Here is a 21,536-nt window from a genome sequence, read left to right as displayed (position 1 = left end):
TTGCGCTTAGTAAGAAAACATAAATGTTTGAAGGTATTGATAACAAAAAACAAATTTTGGGCGGGACGAAGTTTGCCGGGTCAGCTAGTTTCGTATAAATTTGAACAGACCGCAAGACAATTCAAAGGGGAAATAAAATAACCATTCATCTATTTATTGAGAATTATTTTAGATGCAATGGTAGTCCTAACCGTGCGGTTATATCACATATAATCCACTCCTAGTTTTTTTTCGTTTCGGGTGAGAAAAGCTGCAGATTTGAATAACGACATCCTTCAAAAACTGGAAAGTCAGGGTTTAGTTTTCATGAAGTCCCGTTCGCAGGCCATATCTAACCATATCAAGTTCAAATTTTGGTTTTGTTGAGAAAACAAAACACAAAAGCCGTATCCATAGGGTTCGTAGAAGGCTCTTTGGGCTTATGAGACCAACATGTTTTTGCTAAGAATCTACAGTGACATTTTTTGAACAGTATGATCTGTTTAATAGTTTTTCGCAGTTTTAAATAATCGCTGAGAAATGTTTCTGAGCCACACAGGTGTGTTGTTAAAAGACTGTCGTAAACTCATTATAATGCTGTGAAACAATTTATGGGCGGAGTATTGTGAGACTCAAATACTGGATCATGTGAACGGTCCCTCCTACCAGAAGTGTATGATTTAACACTTCTGTTTGTTTGTACTTCTGATGCGCTGTACTAAATGAATTAGATCTATCGCAGAATATTTGCAATCCGAAGGACCCTCTCTGAGTAACATTGTTATCAGATACAATGCACTGGCAATTTTTCTCGCTGTTGGAAGGAACGGTCTAGACGAAATGGTCAATAAGAAGGTTTTGGATGTAAATGCTGGAGGGCATTAGTCATTTTGATCGGGAATTACAAGAACGGTCAAAATCGTCTAAAGAAGCCAAAATTTTTGAAGCAAGTCAAGTTCGACACATGTTATAAGTGCTTGACAGCGAAATGAAAAAGTCGATTTGACAAATTGGCAACTACGAAGTTTCAGGAAGGCAGCGCTTGCTAGAGATTCCAGGACTTTGTAGACATTTGAAGGCCGCTGAAAATAATTCTAATGGTGTCATTAGTGAGATTGTATTGTATGTGTTACAGTTCTTCATGAAGTGGGACTTCCAAGAAGTAATTCAAAATCTCACAGTGAACCTGTTTCTAGCCGTGTACGTTTCAGTAGTACTTGTAGAGAGGCTCATCAGAGTTGAAATTAATTAAAAATTTGCGAGAGGGAATTCACTTAACACGGAGCATTTGTACAATATCAGTGCCGGCCTCAGTTCCCAAAGATATTTATTTGAGTCACATTTCGACACCCACAAATAAAACATATTTTATTTATTATCATATTTTGTCCCAGTGACCAACGCGTGAAGATTTGTGATTTATTGTTCATCCTATCTAATATTATAATAAATACTTTTCTAGTTTAGATAAGTTTGATTTGTCTTTCGAAAACGAAAACTAAGCATAATGGATGGGTGACACCCTGGTAACCCGCCCCGGATTAAACCCGGTCACGCTACGCCACTGTTTCGTACAATACCATAACTAACTATTTATGTTACTTTTCTGATAATTTGTATTATGTTTTTTATATTACAGAGCAATAAATAAAATACCGATATAATAAACTCTTCGTTTATTTACTTTTATGGTCCATAAGGAAAAATATTTCCCATAAAATTATAGGAAACCTATACACCTTGCAATGCTTTTCTGGTGATATTATCTTACTTTACACCCACAATAGCTAAAATATTGTGTTGTATTTGCATATTTTGTCTTCAACATCTTATGGTCCTAAAAGGGTTAAAATACAGGGTCTTTCAGATTAAACGCTCACGCAATAAATTTTATTAACTTCTACAAAAGTGAACCGATTTTTATTTAAATGAAACGAAAATAAAGCTTATTTTAGGACATTCTCGATGTGAGGATGTGACATGCACAACTCTAACATTACGATTTCGATGCTGCTGAAAATCCGAGATATTTTTTCTTTAAGTTCCTTCAAATTGTGTGGCTTATTAACATAGCAACGGTCCTTCACGTACCCCCAGAGGAAGTAATCGACGACGAAAAATGTTGAAACTCTTACCATAAGAGGACAAAGTTTCATTAAGGCTTCGGTTGCTCGAGTAATACGATTTCACTAAAAATACACGTTCTTGTAAATTGTACATCTTGACACTAAAAACCATTCGATCAGAATGAACGAGTAGCCGAATATTATCGTCCCGAAGTGGGGAATGCAGTGTTACCATCGACGGAGTGAAACTTTTATAAGGAGCTATTCGATTTTTTTGCGTGAGCGTTTAATCTGGAAGACCCTGACCATTTATAACTTGTGAAAGTTTTGCAATACTCTGAAAATACTTAAGTTCTTAGGCTGGGGAAAAAATCCATTATTTTCTCGGTAGATGGCTGTAGTGATCGATATCACGCGTAATATCGATCATGCAATTTCAGGTTTATGCTCGTTGTAAAGGTTTCACACTAAAAAATAAACGATTAACGTCAAAAAAATAATGAATCGAATTTCCATCTGCGAAGCATTGGCCAAACAGAATGAAATAGACCCATTTCTTGAACGGATAGTGAATGGGGATAATAAATGAGTCTCATACAACAGTATTGTGCGAAACAATCATGGTCAAAACATAGTGAAGTAGCTCAAACGGTGGCCAAACCAGGAATAACGGCTAGGAAGGTTCTACTATTCTCTAGTCGAAGGGCCCGTCGTTCTCGTCAAGATGCACCAAATCTCATTTATCACCAGAAGCTTCCACAACACATGTCATAGTAGAACATGGATCGGTAAATGCATTGGAGTATATTGTGAGCAGTTTGAACAAGCCCAGGTTTCCGGTATGTGATATTGGCAAAATATACAATTCCAATATATTTATCGTTTGAAGGATCTTCGAGGAAAACAGCAAGTACCAACCGCACCCAACCGGATACAGGAGCAGTACTTAGTGACCAAAACACCTCCCCGTTCTGATGAGGTGCCATGGTTGCTTATTCAAAATCGATGAAGATTAGCCTCCATAACCAATTAATAATAGTTCTAATAAATTCTTTTCTCGAAATGCGTGCGTGTTGGTGGCGCCGAGGACAGTAACCGATACGAAACATAAAGGGTGTGTCACATCAAATTGCATCACGGAAAAAACGCAGTAGAAATTTAATTTTTAGGAATTATATATTCAGCTTTCGCTTATAATCAGATAAGAGTGTATAGATCACGTTGGCCATGCTTCACTGTCAATTTTTCGTAAATTTGGAAAAAATGTCGTCGAACGAAAAAGAGCGTCGTGAATTAATCCTGTGCACTCATTTCGAGAATCCGGAGTTGTCACATCGGGACATCGGTAAGATGCTGGGAATCGTCCAATCCACGGTCAGCAGAGTACTAAAACGATACTTCGAGAACCTAACCATCGACCGGAAGGTGAAGAACGGCAAAAATGGATGCTCCGTTAGTGAAAAAGATCACAAGCGCGTAATTAGGCAGTTTAGACGTGATCCGAGAAGTTCGGTCCGGGATGTCGCCAATAAGCTGAATTTGTCAAGTTCATTCGTCCAGCGGACCAAGCAGCGGGAGGGCCTGCGTACATACAAGGTTCAGAAGGCTCCTAACCGCGACGAAAGGCAAAACATGGTGGGGAAGATGCGAGCCCGGAAGCTGTACACCGAAATGCTGACGAAGCCGCATTGCCTGGTAATGGACGACGGAACCTACGTCAAAGCGGACTTTCGTCAGCTGCCGGGCCTGTTGTTCTTCTCCGCAGAGGACAAATTCAGCGTTCCGGAGGAGATTCGCAAGCAGAAACTATCCAAGTTTGCCAAAAAGTACATGGTGTGGCAAGCGATCTGCTCTTGCGGAGCGCCCCCTTCGTGATGACCGGCACGGTAAACGGGCAGGTTTACCTTAAGGAGTGCCTACAGAAGCGCTTACTTCCACTATTGAAGCAGCACGAGGGCCCGACCATCTTCTGGCCGGATCTCGCTTCGTGCCACTATTCAAAGGACGTGTTGGAGTGGTACGAAGCCAACGGGGTCACCTTCGTGCCAAAGGAAGTGAACCCGCCCAACGCGTCGGAGCTTCGCCCAATAGTGAAATATTGGGTGATTATGAAGCAGGCCCTCCGGAAGAACCCAAAAGTTGTCAAATCGGAGGCGGACTTCAAGAGAAAATGGATTTCTGTTAAAAAAAAAACTACAACCTGACGTTGTACAGAACCTTATGGACGGGGTGAAGAGGAAGGTGCGAGCATACGGGCTTGGGCTCGAAGTATGAATAAAAAGAAAATGCCAAAAGTTGTTTAATAGTTTTTATTTTACTGTCTAAAATTTTCAAAAGGATCGGTCTACTGGGCGAATTTCTACAGTGTTTTTTCCGTGATGCAATTTGATGTGACACACCCTTTATTCTCACCTTTTCACCTTCAGATCTTCACCGACGAACACAGCTCTCACTGATGGAAAATACTTTTTTCACATCCGGCTTCGAATGCGTTTCAATTTGACACCACTTTTAACCTGGAACTAATACTCGAATCCACGAAAATGGAATGATCGATCGGAAAAAGTCACCAGTAAGTCCCTCTCTATTCATCAATCATTCAGCTAGCAACCAGATGGCTGCGATACTGTCCAAACGGCCTTTCTCAAGGCCTTAAGCTTAGTGCAGTGACCCAAATAAGTTTTTTCGAGGCGAAAGAACTGAAAAAAATTAAAGTCTCTATGAATCAAAACATCATCATCACCAATGATTCCGAATATACTCCTAAAATCATACAAGCTCTTTTCCGACAAAAAAATATAAAAAGTCACGAACGATCATATTTCCTCGTCTGCCTTTGATAGCGTGTTCAACCAACCATGCTCACGAACGATTCAATCATATATAAACACTCTTCACCTAAACTTCTATCTTTCGAATGGAGAGATTATCATACCACATACCACGCTACGCTCTCATTTTCGAATTTTTTAACTTACACGTCAATATAGGAATCAAATACACAGTACTAAGTCAAAAACTTATTTAAAATTCCGTTGTCACTACCAATCCTGACACTTAATTATTACAGTGTGGCGATGAAATGTTCAAATATATACTCTGCCGTTCTACGCATAGTTGTCTCATGTTACTATTTGACAATTGTCACTTTTCTTCATCAAACAATGTTTTGATGCATAATCTTACGAAAAGACACAAAAAACTTTTTGTTTCTTCCAAGCTTTCAGAGAAACAACATCAAACTCAATTGCCCCATGTTGATATTCTAGGCATGACTGTCCCACTATGTATTTTTGTAGATCCATGATAAATTAATGTGTTCCCAGTTTTTCAAAAAACAACATCAAGTTCAATTTTCCCATGTTGATATTCTAGGCTTAACTGTCCCAGCATGAATTTTGAAACCCGTAATCAAGCTTGATTGATTCAGTGAGGAAAACTTTCCACATTTCATCAACATTTCACATCACATTTCATTTTTCTGGTAGACAAATATGCTAGAAAATTTTGATTGCATTTTTCTCAGTTCCTGATTTCGATCAACAGATCAATTATACATACCAGAAATAGATTCCAATGTAAGCAAGACCATTCCGAAACCGTCCGGACCATTCAAAAAAAAATAAGCATTTCTATTTTCCCATAAATTTTTCTGTTCTTTCTAATCTGCCGTTCTATGCATAGTTGTCTCATGTTACTTTTTGACAATTTTCTTTTTTCTTCATGAAACGATGTTTTTTATCCATAATCTTCCGGAAAAATACAGAAAAACTTGTTCCCAGTGTTTAAAAAACAACATCAAGCTTGTCTCATGTTGTCTCATGTTGATGTTCTAGGCTGAAATGTCCCACCATGTATTTTTGGTAGATCCATAATAAATTAATCGGGTCACGTACAAGAATTTTATGTCACGCATTTATCCAGGTAAGCTTCTGGTAGACAAATATGATAGAAATCTTTGATTGCGTTTTTCTCAGTTTCTGATTCCAGAACATGGGACAACTATGCGTAGAACGGCAGTAATTTTTGAGGGGCTTATTGTGACCAAATGTGTTGCGTGTCCGCTTACTAAGCGAACGATCGTAGGTCCAATACCTTTCGTTGGAAATCTTCTGAAAATTACCTTTTTCGAGACTAGAAACGAATGAACTTTGTAGTGTAAAATCTCGATAATATTATCATCATCATCATATGACCAATTTAAATTACGACATTTTTTTTAAAAGAGTATTTTCAAAATCATCGCTCTTTCTTTTAAAAAATCGTGACTCAAAATCCAGATAGTTGGTTAAAATGTAATAAAATTGTTGAAATCATTTTGGAGAAATAAAATTTTAAAGGTACTGTTAAAAAATCTTACTCGAAAATTAAATTTAATATTAAAAAGTTTTATATCTCCTCCCCTCTTCGATATTTTATGGAAAGTCCTCCAAATCTAACAAATTGATGTATAGTGGTGCCATGGTAAACTCATCAAATTAGAGACATGAGTTTTAGATTATTTTTTTAATTTCAATATTTAGTGAAATTGTAATTTAAGAAAACATAAAACATAAAAAATTGAATTTACATGCAATTCAACAGGAAAAACTATATATAACATTTTATCCTAGGACTAACCGTTCTAGAGACATAACCAATTTAATATGATCAAAATCATGTTCGCGAAATATTAGAAAATGCATCAAAGGGTGTACCGTTTAAAATCAGCACACACTCCAATTGCTCTAACATTTTTTGATATGCATTGCAGGGTGGAAATGGATGTATGGAAAAAAAATCATCATCGAAATTCAAGATGCTTTGAGGCACCCTTAAATCATATCCGATTGAACTGAAATTTTGCACAGGTCATTTTCTTGGACCAATAAACAAAATGTATATAATCGGTTTTTGAGATTTGACATGACCATTTTTGTGGCCACCCTAGTGCATTGTTTACACTCTGTGAGTTGATTTCATCAGGTTCGCAAAAACTTTCAAAATGGCGACGAAAGAACGATGCGTGCGCAAAAAAAGTTTTGCATGAGTACTTCGAGAATATGGATCTGTCGCATCGTGCCATCAGAAAAAAATATGGGAATCGCGAATTACACGGCATCATATTTAAATCAAACATCTGGATATTGAGTTACTATTTTTCGAAAGAAAGATCAATAACTTTGAATACACCCTTTCAAAAAATCAGTCGTAATTTAATTTGGTCATATGATAATGGAAATTGTGATTTTGGGTAGCTTCCATCATATGTACCTAGTTTCAAATCGAAGAAGATCGCGTAATTTTTTTTTTGTTTTTCGGCTGATTTGATGTGGAATATCTCTATATACAGTGTAGAACAAAACATTAAGTGACAAAACTTTGAGAAAAAATAATCCAAACCACTGCTTTAATTCATTTATAATAATTTACTTGCATTGTTCGAAAAAAATTATAACAGCGACCCAACAGAAGCCATTCATTAAAAAATACGTTCAAGCAAACATAACAACTAAAATGACGCGACAAAATATAGCACCAGTTCCTCGATTCGGCTGTTTCGACCGATTTTTGAAGAAAATTTATTGTTTATCGGTGGTATAATTGCAAGGAAATACAGCGGAGCGTCATCCGCAAAATGTTCAAGGCCGGTATCAGCCAACGCGGCATCGCAGAATACTTGGGACGATCCAAAACCTTCGTGTTTATTGCTCTACATAACCGCAAAAAATCCGAATCGACTGGACACCCAAGGAAAACGATCGCAAAGGATGACTTTGTCATAAAGCGAGCCTCCAAAAAAGATCCTTTAAAGGCCTCTGAAAAGATCCGGGACAAACTGCGCTTGTCCGAGTTCCCGAACAGTTCAGCGTCGGCTGGAGGATCAGGGGCTAGACGGTAAAAGCCCTCGGAAGGTCCCGATGCTGACGCCGAAGCTTTGGATCGGTCCGGAGAAGGAAATGCAGTGGCGAAATATACTGTGGTCGGATGAGATGAAGGTAAACCTCATCTGCTCGGACAACAAAACTTGGGTACATCGCCCAATAGACTGCGCTTATATACCACAGTATACCACGAAGCCAGTCAAACATGGAGTAGGGGACATTATGGTGTGGGGGTGCTTCTCCTGGTACGGGGTTGGCCCACTGTACTGGAAGGATAAGATCATGAATCAGTACTCCCACGCCCTAATTTTAAGGGATGTTATGGTGCGTCACGCCGAGTGGGAGAAGCCCCTGAAACGGCAGTTCATGCAGTACAACGATTCGGAGCACACCGCCAAGACCGTCAAAAAGTGGTTCCAGGATAACAAATACGACGTCATGGAGTGGCCAGCGCAGTCACCGGATCTGAACTCTATAGAGAACCTATGAGAGATCGTGAAAAGGTTAATGTACACGGAGAAGTCGAAGTAAAAGCAGCAACTGTAGGATAGAAACAAGCTTGTTGGTACGCCATCCCGGTCACCACGTGCCTGAAGCTGGTGAAATCCATGCCGAACCGGGCGCGTGAAGTGATGCGTAACAAGGATTACACGACCAAGTACTAACCCTAGAAGCTTTTCGCTTTCGCTCAGGCTGCGTCAGTCACCGGTCACTAATAGTATAACATATGATAATAAAGGTAACTAATATAAGCATATAAGCTTATAAGAATTCCCTTTGGAACAAAAACACCTTCCACTACGATAAGAAACGTTAGCCCTAATACGTTTAAAAATTCCCATAGAGTGGCTATAGAAACGTGACACTCAACGTGTTAATGACCTTAGGAAAGACCTGAACGTAAACCTTGTTAAAATGCCAAAAATGTATCAATTCTTGGATAGAATAAAAAAGTGTTCTTTTCTGAAGAGATGTTCAAACGTCTGAAAGATTAGAAAAGTAGTGGTTATCATAAACTTTCACAAAAAGGCATTTATAAATGGTCCCAACGAGAATGTTCGAGGAATTTTACATCATTGATTGGTTTGAATTTATTATTTTTTATTAGATGATATTTGCTTATTAATTATTCTTGTTGATTTTTTGTATCCATATACATTTCTCCACTTTACAGGTAATGGTTTATTTCGAGGGTAACACCCAGCAAATCGTTTATGTTTTCACCGATGCGTCCGATTTTTAACACTGTGAACGTCACAACAAACCGACGAAAAAATCAACAACCTTCGTTAGAAAAACTGCGCGTGCTTGGAATATTTAAAAAAAATAAATAAACTGCTCTCTTGCCTCGTGACTCTTTTCCAAAATTCGACAACCATACGTTGGGGTTTCGAAGAGGGGGGAAAATTAAGCAAACTGAGTACTTCCACAGCATAAATAGTAGACAGCGCCGTCCGCCGGCTGGATAGAGTCTCACTCACTCGCTAGACGTATACACACTTTCCGACAGTATTTATACACAACGGGAACGCCACACAATATGCATATGATTATCAGTGGTGGTGGACACGACCGACGCTCCCTCGGAAACGTCCTATCACGATCACGATTAGCCGAGCACTGAAAGCCGAGTTCTGCGAGCAAATAAATTTCCGACCCAACACACACAAGACAAATCAAGGAATCCCCGGCCTATCCGCCGTTGCCACCACCGGGCCACGTTTTGCCGTTGAAGCGTCGTACACACAGAGAAGAAAAATTGTCACAGCGTGACATCTGAGCTGAGAAAAAGCGTTACAGTCAGCAGCAGCATCAGGCAGGTTCTGGTCGTCATCATGTGCATCGATGCGTAAGGACAAACACGCTTTCACGCTTCTCCAACACGCGCCATCAGGTTCGAAACAATTGAATCAATTGTCTGATTATAGGCTTGAACAGATTGGCAGATAGTACCGAAATAGCACTGGATAAGTATAGATTGGACATTTCGATTACGGCAGATTTTGAATAGCATTGAGCTGATTTCACTGTCCAAACAGTATTTTCTCGTGTCTAGTGTCTAGACTTTTTTCAATTCCCATGGAAGGAATACATACGTTGTTTTGACATTGTCTCGACATAGAAAAGTTCAGGTTAGCCGTTTGTTTCTGTTTTTCAAAAGTATCTAAACATGAAAACAGTGATGAAATCCACCGGTTCATCTCTTAGTGTGTTTTGGGGAAGAAAACTACAGTATTCGTAAATCACAGCAAAGTTTTATTGATCAAACGTTTTTAATGCCACTCATTTACTGAGGTACAATAGCGTTTCTTAAATGTATAACATTACGATCTTTTTCTTCGAAAACTAATCAACGTGGCTTATTAAAACTTTAAACTTAAATCCAAAGCCATCAGTTATGAAGATCGATGGGAATGCTTCCAATTTTCACCAAACCATATACAGACTATGGATTGTAATGTATAGCATTTCAAACAAATCTTAGAAAAATTCCGCTTCGATTGGTATGCAAATAGTCAAAATCCGTTCGCAGCAAAAATAGTTATTAAAGTTAACTTTATTTCATAAAAACGTAACCTGTTTTCTAATTTGGCACCCTTCATGTAAGACGTAATCCTACGTCGAAAACATCCTATGCAAAATTTCTTCTCAATCGGACTTGAGGGAGAGTGGCGCAAAGCGGACAAAGCTTAAGTTTTTTTGAAAATCGAAAAATCGCCCCCCTCTTGGGCGGGGTTTTCAAAAAAAATTGATGCCAAATGTCATAAAATTGCATGAAACGTCGAGATCTACTGTCATTTCGAAAAAAAACTACTTTAGGTTCGATTGAGCTGAAATTTTGCATAGGGTATTTTTTCGAGGTGGGAAACATACATTACATTCATTGGCACTCTACTGAACAAGCATAAACAAAACAAAATATACTAGCAAAAAGAGGAGAAAGAGAGAGAGAGAAAGAGCTAACACATACCCACTTGCATTTCTCTCTGAGCTCGTTTGTTATTGGGCATAGGGGCCTCGAAAAAAACCCAAATTTATTTGTCACCCGTTACCTCTGTTTAAAAAATTACACAACTCAAGTGTCTGAAGTAGCTCCGTTTGTAGAAAACATCCCAACTTAAGATGGTTTAGTTTAACTTTTTTCGCTTTTGACAAGTTGTCAATGTTACAGAAGGATTCCGATTTTAAAGAACAAAATAAATATGAATTTCAATAGTTAACTAGCGTTGGACGGGGCTTCTAGATAGTAACATTTTATACTCTTATCACCGCAATACATTTGTAGATTTCGATCGTAACTATTTCAAGTACTAACTATACGAAACGTCACAATCTCACAACATGGTTCTCTTATGTTTTTTGTAGAATATGGAGTATTCTACAAAATCCGCTTTGGAGATGTACGTAATATCATTTTCCACTGTGTAATAATTTAATTCCTAGAAAATATCTAATAACTGATACACTCTGTCCAACTTCTATAAGACCACCCTGATTATATTTCGTTGCAACACAAACAGTTATAACTTTTACCAGATACATTCATACATTGTAGAGTGCTTAGAGTATATTTAACGTCAATTCCGTTCAAAAGAGTTGTTTGTTTATTTATTGGGCCTAAATGTGATAATTTCAGCTGTAAAGTTTCTATAAGACCATTTCAAAATTCATAAGTATTATCAAAGAAAAATTCAAAACGATCGGCCGATTTACATGTCAATAATTGGCAACCTTGCCATTTCGGCTAATAACCTGGAAAACTCGTGTTGGTATACTATTTATCAAATTCTGCTGAACGGATTTCTGGATATTTTTCCGCATTTCCGAAATTGCGACCTTGAGTTCTTCAATCGTGGTGTACCGATTCTGCGTACAAGGATCCCCCTAAGATTTTCAACAGGATTCAAGTCTGGAGAGCGAGCCGGCCGGTCCAAAAAAATAAGTTTTTGACTCTTCATCCATTACTTAGTTTCTGGCTGGTATGAATAGAAGTTTTGCTGGAATGTGAATTTTTTGTGACGACATCCACGTAAAAACGGTAGGAGAGAGGATTCCAGAACATGTGTGTAATCCTTGAATGATGTGAAAGCTATTTTGAGTTTTCCGGTTGCGCAGAATCCCGCCCAAACCATGTAAGAGCCTCCACCAAAATTCCAGGTTGAAAAATACTGTTCCTTCTTCCGTAAATCACACCAGTACCCGTTGAAACCATCAGGACCATCCAAATTTAACTAGTTTTCGTCAGTGAAGATAACTTATACATGGAAGAACTCTTCATTATGCTGTATAGCAAAATGTATTCTTTTGGAAACTTTGTTTTGTCACAACATACCATGTCCCGCTGTCGGTTCATTTGAGTTTGGCAAAACTCAGATGTCTTCCGATGTGAGATGGTGTAAGATGAGGAATATATATATATATATATATATATATATATATATATATATATATATATATATATATATATATATATATATATATATATATATATATATATATATATATATATATATATATATATATATATATATATATATATGTAGCATCATCATCGTCGCATCACCGGTACGACAAACAATCATCGACCGTGCGAACGAGTCATCATCATCTCACGTACTCGATCGGTGCCAACAATTAAACAAATAATCCCTTGTTTGTTTCTTTTGCACCCAATTTCTAAAGGGATTGTTTTCCCTGACTTGACCGGTCAAATAACATTGACCGTACTCTGTATATATAGCGCGTAGATGGACTTTGAATAAATAGTTTTTTTTGTATACACTCGAAGTGAACAGAGTCTTTTTATGGCCCTTGCGCCAAAATGGTGACCCCGACGTTCGTAGTTAAAGCAAACAGTTTTAGAATTATGCTATCGCGCTCGAATTAGTTATCAGTCGATAAAGTGATTCCGTCGCAGCATCATGACTGAGCCCGAGCCAGAACCCCCTGTGAAGTTAGAATCAATCAGTTCACCTCGTCTCCAACCGCCGAGTATGACTGATTCGAATATCGAGTCGTACTTCCTCTCGTTGGAATTCTGGTTCGCTGCTTCTGGTTTATGCGCGCAGACTCAGTACGATACGCACAAATATAATATTGTTATGGCGCAAGTCCCTCCGAACAAATTAACGGAGCTGCGTTCGATAATCGACAATGTGCCGGCCACCGAAAAGTACCCGTACATTAAGAAGAAGCTCACGGAACATTTCGCCGACAGCCAGCAGAGGCGTTTGCAGCGGGTTCTGTCGGATATGCCGGAGACATGAAACCCAGCCAGCTGTTCAACGAGATGAAGCGTGTTGCTGGAAATTCTCTCGGCGAGACGGTGCTGATGGATTTGTGGGCTACTAGGCTGCCACCCCACGCTCAAGCTGCTGTGATCGCATCAAAGGGTGACGCCGCTGAGAAAACGACTATCGCGGATGCCGTCGTCGATTCGATGGGTCTTCGTAACATCCACGCCATCGACATGAAGGCGCAGCAGACACCATCGTCATCAACACACGTGGCGGATAAACCAACGCAAGTTACCATCGAAACCCTTCATCGTGAAATTGCACAGCTATCGAGAAAACTCGAAAAAATGTTTTCCGCACGTGGCGCCGGCGGTTATCGAGGGCGATCGCACTCACGCTTACGTGGTCGTGGTAAGTCAACATCTGTTTCCCGTGATAAAACGCCGTCGGATGAACAGTGCTGGTACCATCGTGTTTTTGGACATGAAGCGCGGCAGTGTCGGAAACCGTGCTCATTCGGCCAGCCATCGTCGTCTGGCACAACGAGCAAACAGTGACGCCAGATGTTGGATTCGTCGTTGGAGGTAGGCGAACTTTCTGACGACGCGAACAAAATTTTTCGCCTGAAAATCACGGACACGACCACCAGCATGCAGTTTCTGATCGACACCGGGGCCGATGTGTCGGTCATTCCAAGAGGTTCTAGTTCAAGCCGTATGAAGCCAACCACGATGAAGTTGTTCGCCGCCAACGGGACAGCAATCAAGGTCTACGGTGAAGCTCTTCTGAAGGTGAATCTTGGACTTCGTCGTGAGTTCTTGTGGACACTCCTGATCGCTGACGTCACGTCTGGAATTATCGGTGCAGATTTCATTTGCAATTTCGATTTGTTGATCGATCTCAAACGCAACCGCCTGATCGACAACACCACAACTCTCGAATCGGCCGGAGTGCTTGCGCAAACGAGTGAGTACTCCATTAAAACATTCAGTTCAGTATCACCGTACGCTGAAATGTTGGCCGACTACCAAAGAATCACACGACGCGCTCCATCAGGCACGAAAAGCTAATCATCGATAGTTCATCGCATCGAGACCACCGGACAGCCCGTCTACGCCAGGCCACGACGTCTGCCACCGGACAAGCTTGAAGCCGCCCGTGCCGAGTTCGAACATCTCATGAAACTCGGGATCTGCAGGCCGTCCAACCGGACGACATACCGAAGACGGCAATCACGACGCCGTTTGGACTTTTCGAATTCTCCTACATGACATTCGGATTGCGGAACGCTGCCCAGACATTTCAACGGCTCATCCACGAGGTTGTTCGGGGGCTGGACTCTATTTTTCCCTATATCGACGATTTGTTCATCGCCTCATCGTCGCCCGAAGAACACAAGAACCATTTGCGACAACTGTTTGAACGGCTCAAGCAACACAACCTGGCCATAAACGTGGCGAAGTGCGAATTCGGCCGGTCTGAAATCACCTTCCTTGGACATTCCGTCTCCGCCGAGGGGATTCGACCATTGCCCGAACGAGTTGAGGTCGTCCAAAACTTCAAGCCACCCATATGACCGTGAAGGAGTTGAAGAGCTTCTTGGCGTTAATCAACTTCTACCGGAGGTTCATTCCGAACGCGATCGAAGCCCATCCTGCCAAATCAGCCGAGCTTTCTCTCTGAGTTGATGCATCCGACATTGCAGCCGGAGCAGTCATTCACCAGATCTTCGACGACAAGGTGCAACCGCTGGGATTTTTCTCCAAGAAGTTCGACAAGGCGCAACTTCGATACAGCACGTACGATCGTGAGCTAACGGCGATTTACCTTGCGGTACGACACTTCCGTTACATGCTGAAAGGACGGAGCTGCCACATCTACACCGACCATAAGCCGATCATCTACGCCTTCCGTCAGAAGCTCGACAAAGCCACCAACCGCCAGGCTCGCCAATTGGACTTTATCGGGCAAATCACAACGGACATCCGCCACGTCGTCGGCAAGGAGAACATTGTGGCGGATCTTTTTTCACGCATCGGCGCAATCCAAGCCTACCCCTCGATTGACTTCAAGGCCCTCGCTGACGACCAGCAAACCGACGAGGAGATCCGGGATATGCTGGAAGGTAAATCGAAAACATATTTGTTGCTTAAACTTTTTACCGTTCCAGGCAATTCAAAACAATTGTTTTGCGATTGCTCTGCCGATCGCATTCGACCGTTCGTTACGAAAGGCTTTCGTGACTCTGCTCTGCAAGCGACACACAACCTTTCCCATCCTGGCACACGTGCTACGGCTAGACTGATGACGCAGCGATTCATCTGGCCCGGCATCCGGAAGGACAGCATCGCCTTCGCCAGGAGCTGCTTGCAGTGTCAACGGTCAAAGGTGACGCGCCACACACAGTCACCAGTTACCCGCTACTCGACACCGGATTGTCGGTTCTCGCACATCAATCGACATTGTTGGCCCGTTTCCACCAAATAATGGTCAACGGTACTGTCTCACCATCATCGACAGGTATTCGCGATGGCCAGAAGCACTTCCAGTTCCTGACATGACTGCACCGACGATCGCTCAAGCTCTTGTCACTGGATGGATCGCTCGCTTCGGTGTGCCGCATAACATCACGACAGACATAGGACGCCAGTTTGAATCGTCCTTATTTTCTGAGTTGGTTCGCCTGCTCGGAATCACCCATCTGCGGACAACGGCGTATCACCCCCAATCGAATGGCATCATCGAACGATGGCATAGAACGTTAAAAGCAGCCATTCTTTGTCACGATCCGAACCGATGGACTGAACACTTGCCGGTGATCTTGCTTGGTTTGCGAACAACCCATAAAGAAGACATCGGAGCATCACCAGCTGAGATGGTGCACGGAACCACCCTTCGCATACCATCCGAGTTCTTCATCGACAACGCCTTAAGTCGGACCGAAGCAGATTTCGTCGTAAAGCTACGAGAAGCTATGCGTGATCTGCGTCCCAAGGACACGGCATGGCATGGGAACCGACCTGTTTTTGTGCATCAAGATCTGCAGACCTGCAAACACGTGTTCATTCGCAACGATTCTGTGCGTCCGTCGTTGTCTCCCCCGTACGATGGTCCGTTCAAGGTGCTGAGTCGGAACAGCAAGCATTTCAAGGTGGACGTCAAGGGACGGACGACGAATGTTTCCATCGACCGATTGAAACCTGCTTACACGATGGACGAGCAGCAACCGTCGCAAAGTAGCTCTAGTCCCGCGCCAACAGCCTCGGCTACAATTCCACCGACTAGGGTCACTCGTTCCGGGCGACGAGTTGTCATCCCCCTTCGCTACCGCTAGAGGGATGCCTAGTCTAGGAGGGGAGTACTGTAGCATCATCATCGTCGCATCACCGGTACGACAAACAATCATCGACCGTGCGAATGAGTCATCATCATCTCACGTACTCGATCGGTGCCAACAATTAAACAAATAATCCCTTGTTTGTTTCTTTTGCACCCAATTTCTAAAGGGATTGTTTTCCCTGACTTGACCAGTCAAATAACATTGACTGTACTCTGTATATATAGCGCGTAGATGGACTTTGAATAAATAGTTTTTTTTGTATACACTCGAAGTGAACAGAGTATTTTTATGGCCCTTGCGCCAAATATATATATATATATATATATATATATATATATATATATATATATATATATATATATATATATATATATATATATATATATTTATATATATTTGTATTGTATTATTTTAAAGTTTCTCTTTTCAAAGGAGTGGGGGTGCTGCAACATATTCAAATATATTTTGTGATTCCAGCGTTCCTGAACTGGCCTCTGAGCAAAGCATTTGACTTAATACGAAAGTTTTCGGTAACCTTCCGGATGAAGTAGTCCGAACAACTGATTTCATTTCCTATCGACTGGATTACACTCTCCAATCCATTTTCACCAGTTTCTCACAGTTCCGATGAAATCCTTACCATATGCATCAAATCGACACTTAATGCTGTTTCCGTTTAGGAGTGTAAGCTACCCTTCTCCGATTCTTTTCCTTGTAGTAAATTACGGCACGTTTTCTAGCCGAATTATTCGTTTGCAAATAATCCAGCGCGACATCCGAAGACCGAATACTCTCCCACTTATGAGTCACTATGCAATTGGGATATGATAGAAGGAATAATGAACAACAATCGAAAGTGTTTCTTACTTTCTACTCAAATATAAGAATAATATCAGTAGTTTTAATGTTATATTACATACTACTAAAGGGTGTGTCACACCGAAAAGTTCGGTCCGGGATGTCGCCAATAAGCTGAATTTGTCAAGTTCATTCGTCCAGCGGACCAAGCAGCGGGAGGGCCTGCGTACATACAAGGTTCAGAAGGCTCCTAACCGCGACGAAAGGCAAAACATGGTGGGGAAGACGCGAGCCCGGAAGCTGTACACCGAAATGCTGACGAAGCCGCATTGCCTGGTGATGGACGACGAAACCTATGTCAAAGCGGACTTTCGTTAGCTGCCGGGCCTGTTGTTCTTCTCCGCAGAGGGCAAATTCAGCTTTCCGGAGGAGATTCGCAAGCAGAAACTATCCAAGTTTGCCAAGAAGTACATGGTGTGGCAAGCGATCTGCTCTTGCGAAAGGCGGAGCGCCCCCTTCTTGATGACCGACACGGTAAACGAGCAGGTTTACCTTAAGGAGTGCCTACAGAAGCGCTTACTACCACTATTGAAGCAGCACGAGGGCCCGACCATCTTCTGGCCGGATCTCGCTTCGTGCCACTATTCAAAGGACGTGTTGGAGTGGTACGAAGCCAACGGGGTCACCTTCGTGCCAAAGGAATAGAACCCGCCCAACGCGCCGGAGCTTCGCCCAATAGAGAAATATTGGGCGATTATGAAGCAGGCCCTCCGGAAGAACCCAAAAGTTGTCAAATCGAAGGCGGACTTCAAGAGAAAATGGATTTCTGTTAAAAAAAAACTACAACCTGACGTTGTACAGAACCTTATGGACGGGGTAAAGAGGAAGGTGCGAGCATACGGGCTTGGGCTCGAAGTATGAATAAAAAGAAAATGCCAAAAGTTGTTTAATAGTTTTCATTTTACTGTCTAAAATTTTCAAAAGGATCGGTCTATTGGGCGAATTTCTACAGCGTTTTTTCCGTGATGCAATTTGATGTGACACACCCTTTATGAGAATAAAATAATATTTATTTCGAATACAAGTATAGTCTGGGTAAAATATCAAGTTCTCTCACCCTTGTATAATGATAATCACAGCATGAAATATATATCCTAATTTAACAAAACTTTACTATTAATTTGAATAAATCTTCGATTAAGATCATTTATCAGTATTTAGATATGAAATACATTGCGGCAGAATAATTCCCGATAAATGAAGGGTAAATGCAACAATCAATTATTTACTCGGATTTGGATGTAAAAAATTGAAATGCTTTAGGATTCCAAATAATAAAATATCTGATAAATGAACATTCATGTTTATCCTGTTGAAGCAGCTCATCAACTTGATCAACCTTTTGGACCTCATCAGACATTATTCTCATTCCAACAAGTCGCTATTTGAAAATGTTTTGATTAGATCATTACTATGTATTGTTTTGATTAGCTAAGCTAAGCTAAGACATAAGCAGCACGCATAATTGAACCTGTATGTTTCTTTTTTTTTTGTATTCTATACACAAATTACATACATAAACCATATTGACACTACAAATAGCCATTTTGAGGCTCGACGAATACGTTATATAAAACCAACCTCTCCAAAATACACCACCATTTTTTTTCTACATTCTCTTTGTTTTTTTTTTTGTGGACTCCGTAATGTATAAACCATCCGTTATCAGTTATATATGAATATTTTTTAAGCTCTAATAATTTAAACATACGGTTTGTTCTAATATATGCAGACTAGTTGGCAAAACTAAAACATTGTTTATGGTTTGCTAGTATCCATAAACCTCAGTCTAACCATGGGTAACCGTACGACGGCGGCGGAGATCTACTATTTAGAACTGTCAAGATTCGAGGTGAGATGCTGCTGTTAACTGACAGGTTCAGCGCGATTCAGGACTGACCAGTTAATCCATCTATGGTGCTCAGAATCCTGCTCAATAAGTGTTGCTTGTTGATTCAAATGAGAACTTTGATGAAGTTCTTTCTAATGTTATAAATATTAGGCCTATTTTCAAGTTTATGAAAGCATGATGCATTATTACTTAAATCACAACGTTTCAATAGTCCTCTTCATTTGATTAAGGAGAATTTCAGGTTATGTGCACGGTCTTAACGGGGGAGAGATCAGAAGTAACAATATATCATTGAATATGAACACAGTGATCGCAAAATTAAGTGCCCACTCGATTTTATTTCATTTCTTTCATTTTTCTGATTAAAATAAAAAATTTAACACATCGTAATCATTCTCAAAATATTATTCATTATGTTCTTTTCAAGTTTCATTCATGTTGCACCGAAAAAAAACGAAAGTTTTTCTTATCTTTATATATAATAATGAATTTCTGTCTGTCTGTCTGTCTGTCTGTCTGATTCTGATGCACTCGGATACTACCGTACAAATGAAACACAAATTTCTGTATTACTCGAGAATTAATCAAACAAATGAAACCAAATTTGACATGTGGAGGTTTTAGGGTGCAATAAATGTTTTCATGGTGGTTAGACACTCTACTTCCCTCTGTAAGAGGAAGCTGTCATACAAATAAAACACAAATTTCTGCATAACTCGAGAACTTATCCAGCAAACGAAACCAAATTTGGCATGTGAAGGTTTTGGGATGCAATAAATGAGGTTATATCAGTTATTGGAATGTTCTTTTTTGCCTTCAGTTAAGCTTATTGAAGCTTCACTAATCTGGGCACTTTTTTGTCACCGTTTTTTTTTTTGGAATACAAATTGATTTTTTTTCTGAAAGAAAAACTTTTATTTCTCTCAGTACAGCATGAATGAAACTCAAAAATTACATAACTAATAAGATTTGAAGAATGATTACGGCCTTTAATTTATCAAAAAAAAAAGAAGGAAATGAAAAAAATTGTGTTGAAACTGTATTTTGCCAATCACTGTAGTCTGGTTGAATAAAATAGGTATTCCCAAAAAATGCTTCCAATTACACTGATTTGGAATAAAATTGTTAGTAGTTTTACGACATCATATGATACATCAATCATGAACGAGTTATTCTTCCGTATTCTGTATATTCAGATGTCACACACAAAATTTCTTCGGAAAGAATATCTGCATTTCATTATGATATGCCTAAGCATAGCAGTTTCCGGTTTCATGTAGTTCTATATACACAGTTTCATAACTCCGGATTATTGAATATTTTGTTATGTTGGGATAATACCTTTGATTCTACTTTTTTGTACACTTGATCGAAACCATGGCTGGTGGGTGTCAATCAAATGGAAACTTCTACATGAGATAATTATTCACAAATAATATTTGATATATTTACTGTAGCGGATGCCACATAGCGATCGGTTTGCGATTGTTCTGCATCAAATCCTGCCAATGCTGCAAGCCGGTTCCCCCCTCCTGAAGTCCGATCGCACAACCCGGTTCATGAATCTCTCCTTCGTTGGACGCCACAAACAGCTCGACTCCGACATCTTGCAGCTGCGAAGCAGGAATCTCGAACGTGAAAGCCTCGTTCCAAATCGGGTTCGCAGGATCCGCAGCGCGGATGGCACTAGTCTTGCGCTTCTTGGTGCGTTTATCATTGACGATCAGATAGAGCTGTAAATATGAATAACTCTTAAGTGATAAGTGAAACGACCTTCAATCGTTGGGAACAACCTTAACAAATGGTTCATGGATTACATTGAGATTCTTTGCCTTCATTACCACAACCGTGAGGCGTTCTGCTTGGGGTAAATAGCTCAACGATATCAGCAGCTCCGGAAGTTGGGCGGTAGATTTTCTGACAGCGATCAGATCGCCCCAGATTTCACAACCAGAGAGGTCCATTGTGTTGAGGAGAAACCGAATCTCGCCAACCACCTCGTCACGAGAGAAGCGATCGTAATCCAGTAGCTGGAAGGATATTTAGAAATAATATATATCTTGTTTCAAAACTGTAGAACCATTCAGATTTTTATGACTGAATAATGATTAATAGAGACAGTCTCCAAAAACATTTCACAAACCTGCAGAATAAAATTACTTTTCACCAAATTTCTTGGTTTGAGAGGAATCGAGAAATTTTGATCAAAATAAGGATGCGTTTCTGTTCGATGAACAGCCGTTTGAAGTGTTCGATTCTCCTCGTCGGTGTCCAAGAACATTCTTACGTACGGATCTCGGAAGCCGCTCTCCGTCGGTGCAGTCAATTCTTGGGCTGGTG

At 40.5% G+C, this 21,536-nt stretch overlaps 3 protein-coding genes across 5 annotated transcripts in view; 2 read left to right on the top strand and 1 right to left on the bottom strand.

The window, feature by feature from the left end:
* The first annotated feature begins 13,172 nt into the window (after positions 1 to 13,172).
* On the top strand, positions 13,173 to 13,703 carry LOC129765959 (uncharacterized). Its single transcript, XM_055766415.1, has one exon. It carries the CDS (start codon positions 13,173 to 13,175, stop codon positions 13,701 to 13,703), a length of 531 nt encoding a protein of 176 aa, XP_055622390.1.
* Positions 13,704 to 15,703: 2,000 nt separating this feature from the next.
* LOC129765958 (uncharacterized) lies at positions 15,704 to 16,480 on the top strand. The gene has a single exon (XM_055766414.1). It carries the CDS (start codon positions 15,704 to 15,706, stop codon positions 16,478 to 16,480), a length of 777 nt encoding a protein of 258 aa, XP_055622389.1.
* Positions 16,481 to 18,226: 1,746 nt separating this feature from the next.
* LOC129767750 (synaptotagmin-5) overlaps positions 18,227 to 21,536 on the bottom strand; it is a 54,423-nt gene continuing 51,113 nt past the window's right edge. For all 3 annotated transcript variants that reach the window (XM_055768929.1, XM_055768927.1, XM_055768928.1), the window contains 3 exons: positions 21,340 to 21,530; positions 20,990 to 21,226; positions 18,227 to 20,929 (listed from right to left, as the gene is read on the bottom strand). In XM_055768929.1, the coding sequence (XP_055624904.1) occupies positions 20,645 to 20,929; positions 20,990 to 21,226; positions 21,340 to 21,530 (713 nt within the window). In that variant the 3' untranslated portion in view covers positions 18,227 to 20,644. The remainder of the gene's footprint in view (positions 20,930 to 20,989; positions 21,227 to 21,339; positions 21,531 to 21,536) is intronic.

Source organism: Toxorhynchites rutilus, chromosome 2, assembly GCF_029784135.1.
Source record: "Toxorhynchites rutilus septentrionalis strain SRP chromosome 2, ASM2978413v1, whole genome shotgun sequence".
NCBI lineage: Eukaryota > Metazoa > Arthropoda > Insecta > Diptera > Culicidae > Toxorhynchites > Toxorhynchites rutilus.
Note: the sequence above shows the minus strand (reverse complement) of the source record. Positions and strands in the feature narration are given on the sequence as shown.